Genomic DNA, 21,431 nt, shown 5'->3' with positions numbered 1-21,431 from the left:
TAAAATCAAAGGATTTTAAGAGACAATGGAGACAAAATCCACATGAAGAATAACAAGTCAAGTTAGTGCTGTCATAATGTAACTAGAAGGAAAAATTGCATTAATATATAGCATGGCTGTGTAGTAAGAAGTTTGCTTTCTAACCACATGGTTCTGAGTTCAGTCCTACAGTGTGGCACCTTAGGTCAACCAAAGCCTCATAAGTGAATCTGGTCACATGGTTCCGAGTTCAGTCCTACAGTGTGGCACCTCAGGTCAACCAAAGCCTCATAAGTGAATGTGGTAGATGGAAACTGAAAGAAGTCACCACTTGGCAACTAGTTTTCGCATGTTTATGTCTCTACACCAATAAAATGAATACTAAGCTTTAAAAACGTAAGTTCTCAGATTAATTCATTTGACTAAAAATTCTAAGATGTGCCCCAGCAAAGGCCACAATAATGACTGAAACAAGCAAGAGATAAAAGATAGTAAAAGATATGCATATGTATCTTTGATCACCCCACAACCACCACTTACCCACTACACCCATCCTTCAATCCTGCTTAATCTATTTACTTATGTATTCAACACTTGTTCCCTTTCCATTATATTCTCCCATCACACATCCCCCATTTTTAACCATTTCTCACTATCCCATACACTTATGCAACCTCTATCCACTGATCCTTGTTCTCCTGTCTCCACTTCTACTCGCCTCTTACTTTGAGGTTCCACCCTGACACCTCATTACCACTTATTTTATCTCTTTCCAGCCAAGCTCCGCCTCACTTATTTTCAGCCTTTCCTACAATGTGAGTAACCATGTAACTCCTCTACAGCAAGAGACCTGTTCAGTTTTGGTCCTCCTCTCATACTTCAACCCCTCGTCTCCTAGCATAAAATCACTATTACATCCCCACTTAGTTAAAGAGTATCTGTCAGGCAAGCTGCATGGCAACTCACTAGTGCTGATGAGACGCGTGCCCCCCCCCCCCACACACACACACACATTGTGAAGTAACTGATGCTAGGATGAGCATTGAACCATTAAACCATGCCATGGCAGACATTGGAGTATGACAGTTCTCAAACCCATCAGATCCTGTCCACTGTCCAATCCCTGCTGGTACAGAACACAGACAATGAACAATGAAAATGATGATGGGGTAGGTAAAAAAAAATCACTGACTTGATTAATATTAAATGCTATCTTGGTATAGCCAACATCTCTACATGCTTCAGTATAACCATAACCTCATACATACCAGATGAGTAATAAAAGAATCATTACATAGATATGTACAATATGCACTAGTATATACAATAATACTACGTACAATAATAGAGAGTTGTAGAAATAAAAACACACAAAATAATTAGATTTTATTGCTCAACTTCATTAAGTATGATGGCACTAATCTACTGATCAATGTTTTGTACAGTGTGTGTGTGTTTGGATATTTACTCAATCTTCACAACTAACTACTCGTAGCCAGTATTTTACGCAAGTTTAATAAAACCAAAAACGTCTGGAGTTGCCTCCCTTATTTACCTAAGATTAAATATTCATTGAACTTATCTTGTATTGTTAAGCAAACCTTTTTTTTTTCTTTCTTTTTGCCTCACTACATTATATGATAGAGCTAACTTGCCCATTTGCGGAGTTATCTACAAACAGTTTCCATCAAGTTGGAGAAGTCTGAATCAATGTCTTTAAGAGGAGGTGTTAAAAGGGTTTTTAAAAAATGGTATCCATTATGAATTATGTAGTTACAAACATTTACCGTTAGCTTAAAACTAATTTTCAGTATATTTTTTTCAAGTAATCGCTGAAGTAATCAATGTTAAGAAACGAAAATATTTACTATGGAAATGAAGTGCTGAGCTAAAGTAGCACAACAAAGTAAACAGATTTGTGACAACAGGTCAAATTTTAGGCAATGCAACTTGCTCGTTTTCTAACCATGTGGTTTCAGGTTCAGTCCCACTGTGCAACACCCTGGACAAGCGTTGTCTACTATAGGCCTGGGCCAACCAATGCCTTATAAATTTGGGAAGCAGAAAGTGTGTGGTGTGTGCGTGCGCATTTGGTCTGCGTATGCATGTGTGTATACGTTTGGTGTGGACGTGTGCGTGTGCGTTGTGCGCGTGTTAGATGTGTGCGGTGTTTGGTGTGTGTTTAGTGCTTGCGCGTGTCTGTTTGGTGTGTGTGAGAGAGAACTGTTGGTAGGTTTGTTTATATTGTTACAACTTAGGTCTGGCAAAAGAAACTGACAGAATAAGTACCAGATTCGATTTGTTCAATTAAGCCCTTCAAGAAAGTGCTCCAGCATGACCACAGCCCAACGACCAAACAGGTGTAAAAAAAATTAAGATACCAGATGCAAAGACATGACTAATCAGCAAATCTAAATAACTAATGAGATCAAAGTTGAGAAGCTTTGTTGTAATAAACTGCAATTTGGGTGTTGGTGATGAGAACGACTGAAGGAGGACAATGGTGACAGAAATAGAGGTCTACAAGTTCAAGTTTAGGTGTAAGGAGGAGTTTGGGTGTACTGGGAGTATGAGTAATCATAAATATTAATTAGTAGAAAAATGGCAGGTTATGGTCATTCAGTATGAAAACAAAGAGTATTTTTACATACTGCACCAGTCAGGAGAAACTGAATATTTTGTGAATAATACAATCTCAATAGATTCTGTCTGACCCATGAAGGCATGGTAAAGCAGATGTTAAATCAAAAGGTATAGCCTTAGCTGAGTGATTTAGAAGTTTATTTCCCAACTACATGGTTTCAAATTCAGTCATACTGCATAGCACCCTGGGCAAGTGTCTTCTGCTATAATCCTGGGCTCCATCATTCATGCATACTGGGGAAATATCTTACTTGGAAACAGGTGAGGGTTGGTGGCAGGAGGTCAGGCATTAGTAAAAAATCTGCCTCAACAAATTCCGTCTGATCCATGCAAGTTAGAATTACGAGGACTCATCTGATCTTCCCACAAAGACACAAATCTGTGGTGGAAATTGGTCAGTCATTTAATCCCATTACATAACTTCACATAGCTATGGATCTAGAACCAAATGATACAGATAAATGCTCTAAAGCAGTGCTTCTCAAACTATCTGATGTGGCCTACCAGCAGTTTTTTTTTCCAATGTGCCAGGGACTGGTAATATTTCTTAATATTAATTTATACTGGAAACAATAATTAATATAAAAGTTGACAATTTTTTTTTATATTATACTTATTTTGTAAACAACACCGAGGTGATGACTACTGACAGAGACCTTTGGAAATGTGCTGTGCGTGAGAAGACCCGGCAAGTCAAGTAAGATCGTTGCCAGTGCCCATGGATTGGCTCTTGTGCGGGTGGCACACAAGATGTACCATTTTGAGTGTGGTCGTTGCCAGTACCGCCTAACTGGCCTCCGTAGGATTTTCGAGCGAGATCGTTGCCAGTGCCCCTGGACTGGCTTGTGCGGGTGGCACATAAAAGATACCATTTCGAGCATGGCCGTTGCCAGTATCGCCTGACTGGCCTTCGTGCAGGTGACACGTAAAAGCACCTACTACACTCTGAGTGGTTGGCGTTAGAAAGGGCATCCAGCTGTAGAAACTGCCAAATTTAGATTGGAGCCTGGTGTTGCCATCCGGTTTCACCAGTCCTCAGTCAAGTTGTCCAACCCATGCTAGCATAGAAAGCGGACGTTAAACGATGATGATTTTATGTTTTTCTGGAAAATTGCCATGTGCCGGCAACTGATTGTTCGTAGACCGGCACCGATCTGTGGACCACCACTGAGTAGCACTGCTCTAAAGTACTATTTAAATCTAACATTCTAGTATTTCTATCATCCAATCATCTTAAACATAGGGTAAAGTATTTCAGAAAGCGAAATATCATTAATGGGTGATCTTGATGCAGGATGTAAGGTGAACAAACAATTGAGAGAGATTGAAAGATTCTAAAATTTGAAAGAGCATGAAAGCAAATTATTTTAAGAAAAGGGAAAGAGGCTTTTACAGGATGACTGGAAGTATACCTTTTACCAGTTTTAGTCATTAGACTAAAGTCACACTTGGGCACCACCTTGAATAGTAACCAAACAAATTGATCCCAGTATTTTTTCCCCTTTTTTAAAGCCTGGTACTTATTTTATCAGTTTCTTTTTGCTGAACTGCTAAGTTATAGGGACATAAACACACCAACAGTGGTTGTTAAGTGGTGGTGGAGGACAAAGACATACAAGCTTTCACTTTTCATCTACCCAATCTACTCACAAGGTTTTGGTCAAGCCAAGGCTATAGTAAAAGACTTGCCCAAGGTATCATGCAGTGAGACTGAACCCAGAACTATGTGGATGGGAAGTAAACTTCTTACCACACAGCCATGCTTGTTTGTACATATATAAAACTTACATATATAATCAAAAGTTGAATCATAATATATTTCTTGAGGGTTTTGCATAAACCTACTGCTCCCAAAATATGCAAATATATAAACTTGTAAAAAGTTAACAATTCTTAGCAAAGTAAAATGGGGCATAATTTAGCAATATATGAACAGACACCTCCACAAAGGTATGCATGAAATTTTAAAGCAAAACTTGGATAGATTAAATGTTCTGCACTGAAAGAGGTGTATTTCAGTACACAGACAAGCTCAACAAATAATACAGACATACAGGCACAGGCATGGCTGTGTGGTAAGTAGTTTGCTTACCAACCACACGGTTCTGGATTCAGTCCCACTGCATGGTACCTTGGGCAAGTGTCTTCCACTATAGCCTCGGACCGACCAAAGCCTTGTGAGTGGATTTGGTAGACGGAAACTGAAAGAAGCCCGTCGTATATATGTATATATATATATGTATGCGTGTTTGTCCCCACCATCGCTTGACAACCGATGCTTGTGTTTACGTCCCCATAACTTAGTGGCTCGGCTAAAGAGACCGATAGAATAAGTACTAGGCTTACAAAGAATAAGTCCTGGGGTCGATTTGTTCGACTAAAAGCGGTGCTCCAGCATGGCCACAGTCAAATGACAAACAAGTAAAAGATAGACAAGTGCAAGGTTAAACATTAAAAGTCATTAGTTACACAGAAAATTTGGCCTTATGATCAATTGGATTTTGTAATTGAATTTTAACTAGTTAGGGTTAGCTAAATAACAAAATTCAAAACACTTTTACTTACACCCAACGTCCAGTCAAATTGTTGTTCTCTGTTTGAGATTGTAAATCAATGTTGCTGGATAGAGTTAGCTGTAAAGAGAAAGAGAGCAATCTTAAGTGATTGAAAAATAAACATAATATATAGTAAGCCATCACTGGTTCCGTTTCATTTCATAAACTAGATAACTACCTGTCAGTTTCTAATTAGTTCAACATTCTGAACAGCTATTCTTTCCCTAACTTTATCTGCTCTGCTTCCAGCTAACCTAATGCAAAATATGCTTAGTGTATTTACCAATACATTATAAAATGTTGACTTCTCAATTATCTAAAAAGTTAACATCTTACTTTCCTGATTATAATTAATCTTACACACCTTACAAGCGTGAATGATGCAGAAGGCTTTTTTTTTTTTTCCCCCCCTTCTTGGAGCCCTAGCAGTGGTGAGGCCAGTTACTTAATTTTCATGGCATACAAGTGACTAAGATTACAACATTCCCCCTGAATGAGATGCTAGTCTGCTGCAGGGTTCAAGAACAATTTTGAGAAGGGATAAGTCAATTACATCAACCTTAGTACTCAACGGGTACTTTCTTTCACTGGTCCAAAAGGGATGCAAAGCACAACCGACTTCAACAGGATTTTTACTCATTATATACATAGATCAAAACCACCCCATTTTGTTGCAGGAATTGGACTGGCTCATGTGCGGGCGACACATGAAATCTTTCGAGCGAGATCGTTGCCGGTGCCCCTGGGCCAGCTTACGGGTGACACATGAGGTCTTTTGAGCGGGATCGTTGCCAGTGCCCCTGGACTGGCTCTTGTGCGGGTGACACATGAGGCTTTTTCGAGCGGGATCATTGCCAGTGCCCCTGGACTGGCTCATGTGCGGGCGACACATGATATCTTTCCTGCGAAATCGTTGCCAGTGCCCATGGACTGGCTCTTGTGCGAGTGACACATGAGGTTTTTCGAGCGAGATCGTTGCCGGTGCCCCTGGACTGGCTCTTGTGCGGGTGGCACATAAAAGACACCATTTCGAGCGTGGCCGTTTTCGTGCGGGTGACACGTAAAAGCACCCACTACACTCTGAGTGGTTGGCGTTAGGAAGGGCATCAAATGCAGAAACTCTGCCAAATTAAATTGGAGCCTGGTGTTGCCATCCGGTTTCACCAGTCCTCAGTCAAATCGTCCAACTCATGCTAGCATGGAAGGCGGACGTTAAACGATGATGATTTAATAAAAATGCCTTTTCTACTGATTCAATTTCAAAGTGGTCTAAATTAAAACTTTCCATCAAAATTTCATGCAAACTGATGTTCCAAACACTAGCTTAATAAATGACAGTTGATTACTAAATTCATTTTTTTAAAATCAAAACAAAGGCAAAACACTTTCACAGAAATGATAAACAGGCAGTAAAAGATGAACAGGAACTCTCCCAAATTTATCAATGACAATGTTTCTACCCATAAAGAAGCAAGAAAGCTTTTGTGTTTTTTAATCAAAGCAATATTTTTTTTAACAAGTATTTAAAGCTGTAAGTGAAAATAAGTTGAAGTACAATAGATGAAAGATAAACATTCAGGATATTATAAGTTGCATTCTGCTAATTAACTTTATTATATAAATGTTGTCAACAACCTTTGATCTACTTTTATCACACAATGATTAACATAGGAGCTTTTTCACAAGGAAATCAGATACAAAACTACATAAAACATTACAGGACGTCAGCACTAAGCAATAATGTGTATAAATAAAAAATTATTAGTTCAGATAAAACATTATCCCAAGACACGTGCATGTAAAATGATCAGTGCAGTTAAGAAGCTTGCACTGCAATCACATGACTTCAGGTTCAATCCAACAGTGCAGCTTATAGTACAGCCTTGGACAACCAAAACCTTAAGTGAATGCAGTAAGTGGAAACTGTGAAAGCCAGTTGTGTGGCTTATAAAAGGCTTACACTATTTCAAAAAGACGATGGCAAAAGTGTCTGAACATATCTTCAAGGTACATGAAGGTGAATAAAAAGAGGCATGTGATAGATGGTTAGAGATAGGGGTAACAGAAGTGAATGTTGAACAAGGTTGGAGGCATGGTTGATAGGAAACAAGTTGGGAGAGGAGCGAAAGAAATAAATGGCAGTACAGAAAAAGTGAGAGCAACAGTGTAATAAAACTGCAGAGGAAAGAGGGGGGAAAGGACGTGGGATGGGTGGGTAAAACAGGAGTGAGTGGAGAGGGAGATGTACAGTGACAAAGATGGAGGTCAGAGGCACAGAAGAATGGAAAGAGTAAGTGGCAAACAAAAGTGGAGAGGGGAAATAAATGGCAAACGTAATATGAGAGGGTGCCGAGAATGAGATGCTGTATTAAGATGTAGCTTAGGATGGAATGGTTGATCAATGGAAAATAAACTAAGAATATTGAAAATGAGGGATATGTTAAAAGGAAGTAGTTCCAAGAGAGGAATAGCCCAAATAACACAAATGGTTTTATGTAATAGCCATTACAAGTAGTGTCAAAAGCAACTAAGAAAGAGCTTACCTCTTTTAAGAGAGTAGCTGCTGCTTCATTAGCAACTGTTTGGTAAAATACAAATCGATGATCTAGAACCAGGGAAAAAGAAAAAAAGCACATGTAAGGCAAGGGAAAAAAACTGAAAATTAAAGAAAGCTTATTTCTTTAATGATGTAAGTAATCAAGTTCTGGTCTGTTTATTTCGGGTAATAAGCTCAAACTTATCTAGCACTTTTGAGATACATCTTAACTAAACAATTTAATCACTCAAACTGAAAGGGAGTACCATTAATTCCATAGTTAATAAGTTAGTACCAGTGAAGTAATTAAGATAAAAAATATAGAAAACAAACTTGGCACCTATCCAATATATGCTACACTTAAATCTTAATTACTAGTGGCCTGGTTAACTTAGAAAACAATATATATATATATATTTTGGAAAATCCAATCAGAAAAAAAAAAAAAAAATACTTGCTGCACATACCCTTAGGTGAATTAGTAGGAATGTTATAGCCACCTTCTGGAACTGAAGCACTGCGTGGTAGTGAACCAGATACAGCATGTCCATTTGTCTTTGACTCCACTTCGTCTTCTGACACGCTATCCTTATCAGGATCTGTTAATTTATTCTGACTATCCAAAGTGTCTTTTGAAGATTTTACAGATCCAGATGATGCAGAAGAAGAGGTTAGACTGTGTGTAGAATCTTCTAAGCAACTAGCCATTAAATCTTCTGAAGGAAAGGTTAATGGTCGCAGAATATCTTCAGTCTTTTGGCGGTCTTCTTTAGATAATATCATTTTGGAATTCACTGATGGTTTTTTTTCTAACAGTGACCTGAATCGATTAAAAAATCTAGTGTCCTTGCTATGACCAGATCTTCTGAAGGAAGCTGACCTCTGCATAAACATCCTATGATTGTCCACATGAAATAAAACGTATGGAAATGTTGGTGGATTTACTTTTTTGTACAAGAAAAAATTCTGAAGAGATCCAAGCAAACGAGAAGTTATGGCAGCTGTAGCAATTGGAGATTGGAGTTTTTCATGTACTAAAATAGTTATCAAGCACTGGAAAGTATCTGAAATAGAAAGAAAATTCATGTCTATGAAAGAAATGTCTGAGTGGGCAATCTTGTGATACCCTTTCAGATGGCCAGGACAATGAAATTCAGAAAAGCCACACACTATGTCATGTGGATTCTGTATAACAATTATGCCAAGGGTAACAAATTTCTGTGGAATAGTCAACCACTTAATTGAATTTAACAGATCTGCTTATTAAATTGTTAAACAACTGGAATACTGGATGTTGAAACTAATACCTTTGGTAGATATAAACATGCATAAACACAAAGAGAGACAGACACGCCGCCAGACGCACAACCACCCAGACAGAGAGACAGACAGAGGCACAGACAGAGGCACAGACAGACACACACACACAGACAGACGTACAAACAGACAAACCCATACACACACGCACACAAACGTGCGCACGCACACAAACGTGCGCACGCGCACACACAAACGTGCACACACACACACAAACGTGCACACACCACACAACACGCACACACACAACAACACATGCACGCAAACACACGTATGCACACAAACACACGTATGCACACAAACACACACAAATTGCTGATGGTAGTTGTAAGAAACTTCACTTAATATCACAACTTAGAGACAAAATTGAAGAAACTTAAAATCTCTGAAAATATTCCCCCACATTCAATGGTTGAAGTATTTTCATAAAATTTGAGTTCCTAATTCCACTAAGCTGGGGGGGGGGGGGAATTTTATTTTTTCTTAACCAAAAATTATGAATGAAATTTATTTTTAAATGTCATTTCAACTATATCAAAGCAAGTATTGTATTATGACCGTTGTCCTATGTCTTTGGCAAAGACACTTAAGTTTCAATGACCCAACACATTGCTGTTGGTAGACACATTTTACTGCTGTAAGAAACAGTATTGCATTACTGAGGTTTCATGAATTTACAATAGAGAGACAACCTTTTCCCATGAGCAAAAATTTATATCAGACTGGCCTTATATTTAGTCAGAAAAATGACCAAACTCAACATGAAAATCACTATCAGCCTTATAGCCTTCACTTCCAACATCTCAAAGTGAAAACAAGCAACAACAATCATTTTATCTGACATCCTGAGTCTCTTGCCTTCCTCGGTAACAAGTGTGGCTCCTGTAAAGCCAAACTATTGCGGACTAGCTCTGCCATGTTATTTGCAAGAGACCTCACACCATTTCAGGTTTGTTATGAGTAATATCACTACATTTGACAGTGTCCTGCATGAGAAACTGCTTAACTAAATTGCACACCTACAGTCATCTATTTCTCATCACTTGTGTCAGAAGTTTCTTGCCAAATGACACCATGCACTGATCAGTCTCTTTAGTCATTAATATCTCTGGTGTACTTTAAGTTTCAATTACGTTTCCCCACGTTCTTCCTCCTCACTCCTGTATACTAACATCTTACTCACTGACACTTCTACCAACACTCCTATGCAGATGACACCACTCTTCACTCCTCCATAACCTTCCAAAAGTGCCTGCCATCCACTGTAATCTAAACACTTCAAGTCAAAACCCACATCTTCCATGAATAGAGGCTAAGTAAAATATTCTCCAATTTTGTCTCTAAGTACCCCCAAATGTACAATTTCAGCACATGAAAAAAAATTTCAAACGCTTGCTCCACTTTTAAACATCCTTCAAAGTCGCTTCAAGAACTGAACACAATCTCCGATAAGCTCTCCTGGAAATTCCGTTTACTATATTGCTTAAAACTACCATCCGAAAACTAGTTTTCCTATTCAGAATCAGAAAATACCTCACCTTCTGATCAGTTAACTTTCTAAAAAGCTTAATAGTCAAAGTATTGCTCACACATCTTAAAGGGTGTTACTGCTGTTGCTAAATAACATCTTAGGTTATAACCAAAAGAAAGCCATCAAACTGCGGACTAGAGGTTTTAGTGTATTGATGAGTTGAGTTTTGCCAATCAGACTGTCACTTTACTGTCAAATTCTTTTGTCACTAAATGATCCCCACCACCACCAGCTCTTTAGATTAAGCTAGTAGTATACCCTTCTATCCAAGCCTCTGACTAAACACTATACCACTTTTTCCTTCCTATATCAATTCCTGAGAATTTTCTTTCAATTCATGTCTTCTCACAGCCATCAATTTGAAATGTTTAAACTCAATCAACCAGATCACTCTCACCAGTCTCAGAGCCTGGTGAGTGTGATCACTGCCTCTTCCTGATGAAATTTTTCTATTAAAAAAGCTTTATATAAATATAAAAAAGAGTGAACAGCAATGAATTAAAGAGATAAAAAAATATTGATTTACCTTTGAGAGGTTGAAATATATAAACTTTCCAGTCACCTGTTTTCTCATTGGATTCCAATAACCAACCACCTCCACTGTTATCACAATCCCAATATCTAGGGAAAAAACCCATACAACTCATTGTCACAAAATTAGTCTTAATTACAGCAATAAGAAATAAAGAGCAGAGTTAAGAAACTGAAATAAGTCCTCCATCATGCATGCATGTGTGCATGCACACGCAAGAGAGGGTGGGTGTGTGCTTCATTTTAAGATTGAGTGGTAATTGTAAAAAAAAAATGTACATCATACAGCTAATGTCATTCATTTCGAAACTTTCGTGTGGGGGGGGGGGGGGAATGTCCAATCAAGGAAATATTATCTTGCATGAAAACAAGTAGGGGTTGGTGAAAGGAAAGGTATCAGGCCATAGAAAATTTACTTCAAGTCAATTCCATCTGGCACAACCACATATGGAAAAGAGCACATCAAAACTAAGATAATGAATGTGAAATTTGTGAAGAGCTACAATGCAAGCATATTTATTCTGGCAAATTATTTATCTTTAAGTAAGCATGAAGTAAACAGGTCAAGTCCTAAAGCTGAACCGTTCAAAGTTGGAATAACTCAAACTCACCTTTGCAATGTCACAGTTTCAGTATCAGTAATTGGCAGATGGCAAGGTATGCTATACGATTTTGAACCATCAGATACACTCTTTAAATGTTCTTCAGCAATGACATCATAATTAGCCGACTTTGAAGAATAAGTGCTCGAAGACAAAGAAGGTGATGATCTTGGATCAGCTTTCTGTTTGCTGCTGCCTCGCAAAATGTACGATGTGGACATAACACCAGGCTTCCAACTCCATGTGTGGCTGATATCTTTTAGAACCTGGAATACAGTCTGCAAATAACAAAGAATTAAACATATTATGCATACATTAAATAAGCCAGAAATTTAAGATACACTCAATGTTCTTACATTGATCTATAAAACATTTCAATGTAATAATTATGAAAACAAAAAGATTGTAATAAAAATTATTTGTTTCATAATTGTATCTTATTTTGAAAATATTCAAATTGATGGTTCATTGGAAGTCTTAAAGACCAACTTGAAAATTTGTTAAATGGGCTTGATAAATTGATAATTTAAGACAAATTGGTTAAGGTAAACAAAACTACATTTATTAACCTTTTAGTACACCTAATTACTGCTGAATTTAAATTAGATTCCACAAATATCAGAAGTTTCCCTATTAAGATTTCATTGCACTTTTGCCAGAGTGTTAATGTTTACACTATGTTGGCAATGACACTAATGTTGACAATGTTTAGTTTCATTTACTCCCTGCTTGCACAACGAGCAAGTCCATCCTTTCCAAATTTGTATGTGCACTTAGCTATTTACTAATTTTTTATCTTAATCGCATTATTAATTAGATCTGACTCTGGCCCATTCTTTTTAGTTTCAAAGTTTATGCAGTTCTTTGACAAATAAGCCAAGTTATATAAAAATACTCATGAAAAATAAAACAGTATTCTAGGTTACAAGTTGAATGTACTTTGCTGCAGACACTAATTTTAATAGCTTGCTATCTATTTGTTAGTAGATAGTGGACAATAGAATGGCTCACTGCAATAATTAGTAGTAGCAATATAATAGTGAATGCTTCATTAGTTATACGATGGATGCAAGTCTTGTAAGTTTGAGCCAAGTTTAAATAATGCAACACGACTTCAAAATTGAACATCACTACTCCTGAATGCATTAAAACTGTTAAAGACATCCAGTCCCAAACACAGGTGGAAAGTAGGATGAGAACTTGCTCTGAATGTAAATTCAAATTGTTCCAACAATATATAACACCCGAATTTTCAAAATCTTCCAATCATGCAAGCAAGAAAATATCTTAAGTTTACAATAGAGTTTAGCTTGCTGAAGGAATACAAGATTTGTTTCCAGAATTTTTTTTTCTTCTTTTTTCCCTAACCAATCAGTTTTTAAGCTGACAGTATTGTACTTACCATTGATGATACTGCAACTCCACCAAAAGAAGCAAAGACTGTAATGCTAGCACCAGATATGGTAAAGTTGTGCCACCATATTCTAGTACCATTATCAAAAGAATACAGCGTCCATCCTTGAAGTGTATCAACAGGAAGAGGCTTAAAGGAAAAAAAAAAAAAATATATATATATATATATATATATACATTAGCTGAATGACGCAGCGTTGCCTGGGTTACTGCTGTTCTTATTCAGATTAGTAGACAATATAAAGATATATTCTCAGTTATTTCAAAATACCTATATTTTATTAAAATATCCAAATTATAATGATAGAGTTGGCCATGGGAGAAGCATGTAGTAGAGAAATGAAGTCCAACTACCGAGAGGGGTTGACCCTGAAATTTGTTAACTGAAATACTAAAACATAGTTCAACTGGAAATTGAAGTGTCTTAAATTCAAATGGAACATCTGTAGGTATGAGAGGAATTTTTGGAATAAAGACATTTTCTCCTTTGTGACTACCTGTTGTGATTGTTGCCTGTAAAACATGGGGCTTCATGGAAGTAACAATCGAGTTCCATTACACAGGTGAGATGGGCCAAGATTCTTAAGCAACATAGTGAGAGCACCCAGTTTTAGTGTCAAGTTATGCAGTGGCATCCCAGTGGGTTTAAGTGTGTTCAGAAATTCAACAGGGTATTGAACAACCAGATCTTGATCGACTGTTGTCAATTGATCAAAAAGTCATTTCTGATGCATCAACTTTTGAAGCTCATGATGGAGTTTATCAACTATTTCATTAGTTGGAGCTAGTATAGCCATTTCACATAGCTAGTTTACATCAGTGTAATTGACATAAATTAGGGAATACTTTATCCATAAGATCCCTAAGAGAAAGTATCATTTGACTGCATGTAATTTCATGTAGCTGACGTCTTGAGCTGAATGATATCCCATTACCAACCTTAAGAAGCTCATAGTACTCTGATGTTGCTTGTAAGATGAAGATTTTTCATGTCTCCAAAGGTACAATTTTTTGAAGTATGCATTGACCTCATCAGCTTTTGAGCCTTTGGGGATAACTGAGGCAACATTTGATGAAAATCTCCTGCAAGAAGAACCGTTACTCCTCCCATGAGCATGCTGTTTTTTTATGTCTTGGAGGGTACAGTCAAGTATCTCTGGAGCTCCACGATGTGACAGTGCACTTCTCCCAAACTGAGGCAAGTTTGTTGAGAAATGTTGCCATTGCAGAGTTTTGGAAAATGTTGCAAATTTGAGATTCTTTCATTGCAAGAATTAGAGAGAGCTTGAACATGGAATGAGCAGTTCTTCACCCATTAAGAAGAGTAGCTGCAATACCAGAAGATGCAACACTGGAAGGAGGTTAGATTTTATTTCCTTCTATTTAGGATTGCAAGTGAAAGTGACAAAACAATCTGGTTTTCCAGGTCTTGACATGTTATAGCATCTTGTGTTCATTTCGTGAATACATCAAGGACCACCTTTGAATGATAGGATTATAAGTTGCCCTATGTTCTGAATATTACCATCTGTCCTGAGGCTATCTTGGCCATGAACATAGTTTTTAGCCCTTAACTTCTTTTGATTGTTATGAATGTAGAGGAGACGCTGACTCAACTTTAGCATACATATCAACCAGGTATAGCTGAAATAGATCAGGATACATGTGTTATTGATTTGATTGCACTGGTCTTAGCATCAGTTGGTAAGACTAGAAGTCATTTGACGATACCTTTTTTGTTTGTAATTGGCTCTCCTGTTGCAAATTCAATATGTGGGATATTGAAATGATACCCATCTTGACCATTCCACAGAATAGAAGGAAACTGGAGAGCATCATAAGAGGGAGGAGTCTCTGGAATACGTTTAGGTTGTTATCACAAGCACGAATGAGAATATGATTTTCATGGGGATCACCTACCATAAGAATGCCTACTTCATTCGATGTGGTCTCATTAAAACAGTGTAAAATGTCCTTTACTGTAGTTTACTATAGAAGTAACCAACATGGAAAAACAGACACTCCTAGAATTGATAATATTGGAAACAGCAAAATGTACACATACAAAGTTCAAGCAAAACAAAATGTAGTCAATATAGGTGCAAAACATACTTTCTGTAGCATAGTTATGTATCCAACACACACTGTAAAGTGTGAAGAGCCTCTAAATTTGAGGATATGGCAAAAGGGGTATGTCAAAGGTTTATCAAAATCTACAGGTATCCTTAACATTTAAAATTAAAGCTATTTAAGAAATGGACAATTGATTTTAAGAATTATTTTAAAAACAAATAGACAGAAGATACTTACCCGAGACTTCTGTAGCAGTTCCATTACTTCCACTGCAGTAAGTGTTGTACCCTAAAATTAAAAATAGCAGAAGAAAAAAAATTAAAACAAGTCTGAACTTTTTTTTTTTTTTTCCCCCCCAATACAGCATTTTGAGTCAACAAAAATTAAAAATATTAAATTGCAACACTTCAATAGAATCAAGCTAAGCAGATACTTGATGTAACTACAGAACACTAAGACAGTGAAGTAACATTTTACTGGATAACATTCTTTTTCCACTGCCTGAAATCGAAATCTTGGGGTTAAGAGCACGGGCTACTTCCAGGCAGTAACCTGAATAATAATATCAAAAAATACCTTAGGAATGGGACCCCAGGTTCAAAATTTTTCCAAGACACCTGATGAAGGCTGGAGGGTATATCAGCCGAAACGTGTTAACAACAAACAAGATGAGGACAAATATCCGTCAAATGTAAATAAGTTTTGTACCATCATAAAAAAAATTAGACAAATAATCCGTGATTATATTAGTCTAATAATTAAGATGAAGATCAATTTCTTATACTGTGTACACATGACTATTATTCATGAAAAACCAACTCAAGTTTTGCTCTTGAATTATAAAGAATTGAGGCATTTTACCAATATTAAGTGAGCAATCATCATCATCTGTACCATTAGAAAATAAAATATCCAAGTTTGTTTTCAGAAATCCTTTTCTGCAATAACTATAATAAACATTCCACTTCAACATTCTATTTGCAGTTTAATGCTACAATTTGAGTATTCTTTTCGTCAAAATTGCTAGAAATGACAATCATCCCATTGCAACATTCTTTCCAAATTACTAAAGAGATACATTTGAATTTCTTTCACTTAAAAAGATTGAAACATACAGATTATCATTTTCTACCTTCCTGTATGGGCCTGTTTTTGTTATTACATCATTTAACGTCCATGCTGGCATGGGTTGGACAGTTTGACCAGGGCTGCTCATATGGCATGGTTTCTATAGCTGGATGCCCTTCCTAATACTAACCACTCCAAGAGTGTAATGGCATGCCACCAGCATGGGTGCCAAGAGTGCACACCTATTACAGAGTATGCTTTGGGATTAAATTACTGAACTTAAGTTTCACCAAGGTGAAATCGCAGTATATTTCACAGTTCAATTTCTCCTTAATTTGCCAAATTATGGTATTCAATCAGGAGTTAGATTATCAAAATAAGTATGTCTTCAAGATGGACCAATTTAGAAGTCAGAAATGGATTCATGACAAAATTTTAGATATGTAAACATGTGCCTATGCCCTTGCATGTCCACTTTTCTAAAGAAGGCCAAAATTGTTTACACAACTCCATGAAAAGGGGTGAAATTAATTTTGAGGGTTTAAGGTTCCTCAAAATTAATTTCACCCCTGCTGCTCAAAATAATAGTACTAAGTTTCCACAAAGTGTTGTGCTATATTCATGTAAATATGTAATAAAGATGCTCCCCAACCCCAATTTATTCATAAAGAATGTGTACATTGAGTTCTTTAAAAAAAAATTTTTTTAATAAAAAGAAAAAAACACTGGTTAAAAAAAAACTTTAAATATCTAAATCTTTTTATAAACTACATTTATAAAAAGATATAAAATTTATGTATATCAAAGAAAATTATCATATGCAATGAATTCCAAAATTAGTGCTGTCAGTGCCACCTACACCTTACAGTTTGTTTACACAACCAGAAACAAAACTAGTAGTTTTGAATTTCAAATACTCGTAGTACTCTACAGTAGAGAGTATGTCTCTAGTATAATGTAACAAGCTAGCGTTTTCAAAAAGAAAACATTTGTAAATAACTGTATATCTGGGTCACATCAACAGAAAATGGTTTACACATTAAATATCACACATAAATTACATAGTAATGTACATTAATTTCAAATACTTCAAGGGTGTGGCTTCAGTAAACATGTGGATACTATGTACAGCAATTACATCACAACTTGGTAAACATACTCAAGTGAAATTATCTACATTTTCATTATGAAGTATTAAGAGAAAATGCCCTGTCTAGAAACAAACAAAAACAATCTCAATGTGTAGGCAGTATAAAAAAACTATTAGTAAACTAATGACAACAATACAGAGTACTGACAACGTAAGAACTTACACAAAAAATGAAAATTCATCACAAAAGCAGCCTCACCAATGACAGGATAAATTAACACGAATATCTGGCTAGGTTGGCAACAAAAATCCAATTTTCTTTGTTAAAAAAAACAGTTATATGATAAATACATTTTTTAAGTGGGATGTATGGCACCACAATAAAAAACTTATGACTGATACAAAGAAAGAGCTAATATTTTAATAGACACTTTCGATGCATCAGCATTTATGAGAAGTCTGATGTGAAAATAATTCTATAAAAATCCTCTTCAATTCAATCAAAGATAAATATAGACAGTACATTTCCTACCAAGAGAATGAAATAGATAATTTCTTTCAGAAATTTAGAAATATTTATTATCAATGATGTTAACACTAAGATTAAATCTATACAAGTGAAACCCTTGGTAGGACAAGGTTATATAATATAAAACTGGATTAACAAACATATTTAGAAACTATTTCATAAACAGGTCTCGTTATCAGTTTACACTAAGGTTGAGAGATTTTGGACTTTTGTCTATATCTTGTCTGTAAACTGATGCTATATTGCCACAATATCAACTACAGGGAGTTATCAAATTATATAATCAATGCTGGTAGCATCTGTTAGAAATGACCAAAATAAAGCTGACATACTGAGTGTTTAATTACTGTACTTTTTACAGTCGATACAAAATAAAAGTTGTTTATAATTTGAAAACTGATCAAACTCCAGATCTGAAACGTAAGAATATATATGCACAGATGTGGCTGTGTGGTAGGAAGCTTGCTTCCCAACCACATGATTCTGGGTTCAATCTTATTCTATCAGTTTATTTGGCTGAACTGCTAAGTGTTACAGGGACAATAAACACACCACCACTGGTTGTCAAGTGGTGGAGGAGATTGTTTTTTTTTATTCTCCGTCTAAAATCTGGAAAATGAAACAATAGTAAATATTCCACCAAATAGTAGAAATATTTGACTACAAAACCTATTTCAAGATTTTTTAAAAGCAAACATGCTTAAAACAAGGAAATGTCAACTCTTGAAATATGTAATCATAAGCATGACTGCAGGTCAAGGTCTGAGGAAAGCATGGATAGCAAAAATGTTCCAGAGAGAGTTTTTGAGTTCTGGTAAGTGAAATATCTGCTTTGTGAAACAGTAAGAATGATAAAAAGAGTGGTGCATACACTAGGTGTGTTTGAGCAACAACAGTACACAGCTTGTTAGTTCAGAAATAGAAACTATTATAGGGTATAGTAGAAAAGACAAAGGGATACAGCATATTGGTGAATAAAGGTTTGAGGCTTTTTTTCTTTTTAGAGTTGTAAGTCATTGTTTCATTGTAGTTATGCGATCACTAGCTTAATGTAGGCTCACAAAGTGAAGTATCTTCTAGCCTCAAAGAAGAAAGCTAATATTTTGATTGCAGTCTTGGATATAGAATATGTAATCAACAGGAAAGATTCAAGGTTTGTTTTTGTAAAGAATATGAAAGTTTTGAAGGATGTCTTGTTTGTGATTAGGGAGTACAAGTATTATAGGAGTGTGTTCTTGATAGGTGTAGTGACTTTTGAGGATGTTGAGTAACACAAGGTTGATATCTCCCTATTAAAGAGCTCTTTATTTTATGGAGCTAATAATGTCTAGGCTACATGTAAATGAGATGCATGAGGAAGTTCAAGGAGTGATTAGCAGTATCATTTGCATAAAAGTGTGCATAATTATAGGTAAGAGCAAGCAGGACACTGATGTACAGAAAGGGAATAAAGCAGACCAGAAATGATAGAATTAAATTAGGGAGAGCCCCATCAGTGCATGCTGCAAGAGAAAGTTGGATCTCATTAACATCCAACTCACGAGGTTTTTGTACTAGATATACTTGAAAATTTTGCTGGTTTTAAGGGTATCAACATTGTTTTCAAAGGTTCTCTCAGAGATCAAAAGCTCAATTTTCACACTACCTTAACCCTTTAGCATTTAAGTCAGCAATATCCAGCATAAATATTTTACCTATTTTATGTTCAAACAAGCCAGATCCTGCCTCTCACACCTACTCTGTCATTCGAGAAAATATGTAATCACATGATGAAAGTCATAAAGCCACAAGATAATGTATGATTAATTTAAAACAAAGTGAATGAATAAGCATTACATTTGACAGAGTAATATGAAAGCTAAAAGGTTAAAACAATATTAGCGTCTTGGTGAAAAAAAAGAAAAAAAAGTTATAAACAGTGTTTAGGTGAGGTTAAAGACTTCTCTATGTGTTGTGCCTGTAAGGGTTAAACATTCTTTCTGAATGCATTGCTAAATTATCTGAAGTCTGAACTAGACAGTTCTCTTTAATAACCATTTTGTAAATTCTCAGACAACAAATATATTTAAAAAATATACTTAATGATTTCATTGTGGAAGCTACATGGTGGTCCAAAAGTCTTGTCACCCACTACCGAAAAGTAAGAACAATAGAGGAATCTGAAATGTAAATATTGTTTCCATTTCCTATTTCAGATTCCTCTATTGTTCTTATTACTTTTCGGTTGTGGGTGACAAGACTTTGAGACCACCCTATACATTGACATTGATGAATCAACACTTTCACATTTAAACTGGCCACATCTGGCCCAAATATCCTACTTATTTTGTGTTCAACCAGCCAGATCCAACCTCTCACACTTATCCTACAATGTCATTCAAGAAATAAACAACAACATCACCAAAATCTCAAAGCTACAAGATAATGTACAATTAAGTCAATGTGAATAATTAAGCACTGCATTCGACAGAATAATCTGAATGCTAAAGGGTTAAATCAGATATAAGACTTTTGGCTAAAACAATCTTCACAGGATTATAGGATGACTGCCAATATCAAGCGAATATGAGTTTGCTGCTAATTCTAATTACCAGCTTTCTTGTGACTGTTATATTACTTCAAATCAAGTCAATATATATAATATTTGCAAAAACAGGAATGGTTGTGTAATGAAGTTTGATTTCCAACCACAAGGTTTCCAGTTCAGTCCCACAATGTGGCACCTCAGGCAACTGTCTTCTATTATAGCCCCAGGTCAATCTAAGTCTTTGAGTGGACTTGGTAGATGTAAACTGAAAGAATCCACTTTTGTATATGTACAGGATGTCCATAAAATATATTTACCATTTGAAAAATTCAGAAAAACATGAAAAATAAGGATAACTCAGCTTTTAATTTGTTTGCCTAACATGCAAAGAAATTGATTGATGGATCTCAAATTTGATACAGTAAATTGTCAAAATTATAAAGAATTTTGTGCATGTGTGTGTCCATCACGTGATAGTTGTAATTGTTTCTAATCTTCCATGAAAGCATGCCTGGTCATAGAAAAATATTACCTTATTTGGAAAGGTGTGAGAATTAGCAACAGGAAGAAAACTATAATTTTTACCTTTCGAATGATAAAAGATTGCAGTACAAATATTCACCAAATAAAACAATAGCAGCAACAGGGAAAGGTGGGGGTGGTCATTGTTTGTAGATATGAACCACTCCAACTGAGAGTGGCCCTTCATTATGATGATTAAACTAACAATTTTCAAAAGAATTACAGGGATATTTGACTGGTGGGAACAGTCTGATCAGCTGCTACTGATTATCCACAAAGCTAAAGTACGACGAACAATGTAATACTGACCCTACAGCTAAAATCGGGCTGCTGTTAAATACACAAGTTTCCAGAAAGCATAACAATAAAGGACATCCAATCTGATCAGCAAAGACTCACTCACACAGCAATCTCTGGTCTACAGATGCTGTTTTCTCCATCTAACTAGTCTATCACTGCTACAACATGCCCTCCACCAACTAATCCCTCCTTCTTTTGTCACTCGTACCATGTCA

The 21,431-nt window shown here is 36.1% G+C and overlaps 1 protein-coding gene across 1 annotated transcript in view; it reads right to left on the bottom strand.

Annotated features, from left to right (window-relative positions):
• LOC106881316 (uncharacterized) overlaps window positions 1-21,431 on the bottom strand; it is a 47,651-nt gene that overhangs the window by 6,902 nt on the left and 19,318 nt on the right. Inside the window, exons 2-8 of the mRNA XM_014931660.3 lie at window positions 15,418-15,468; window positions 13,097-13,237; window positions 11,704-11,972; window positions 11,088-11,182; window positions 8,181-8,777; window positions 7,721-7,782; window positions 5,188-5,255 (exon numbers count right to left, since the gene is read on the bottom strand). Of these exons, the coding sequence (XP_014787146.1) occupies window positions 5,188-5,255; window positions 7,721-7,782; window positions 8,181-8,777; window positions 11,088-11,182; window positions 11,704-11,972; window positions 13,097-13,237; window positions 15,418-15,468 (1,283 nt within the window). The remainder of the gene's footprint in view (window positions 1-5,187; window positions 5,256-7,720; window positions 7,783-8,180; window positions 8,778-11,087; window positions 11,183-11,703; window positions 11,973-13,096; window positions 13,238-15,417; window positions 15,469-21,431) is intronic.

This window comes from Octopus bimaculoides, chromosome 5 (assembly GCF_046866305.1).
Source record: "Octopus bimaculoides isolate indiv1 chromosome 5, ASM4686630v1, whole genome shotgun sequence".
Taxonomy (NCBI): domain Eukaryota; kingdom Metazoa; phylum Mollusca; class Cephalopoda; order Octopoda; family Octopodidae; genus Octopus; species Octopus bimaculoides.
Note: the sequence above shows the minus strand (reverse complement) of the source record. Positions and strands in the feature narration are given on the sequence as shown.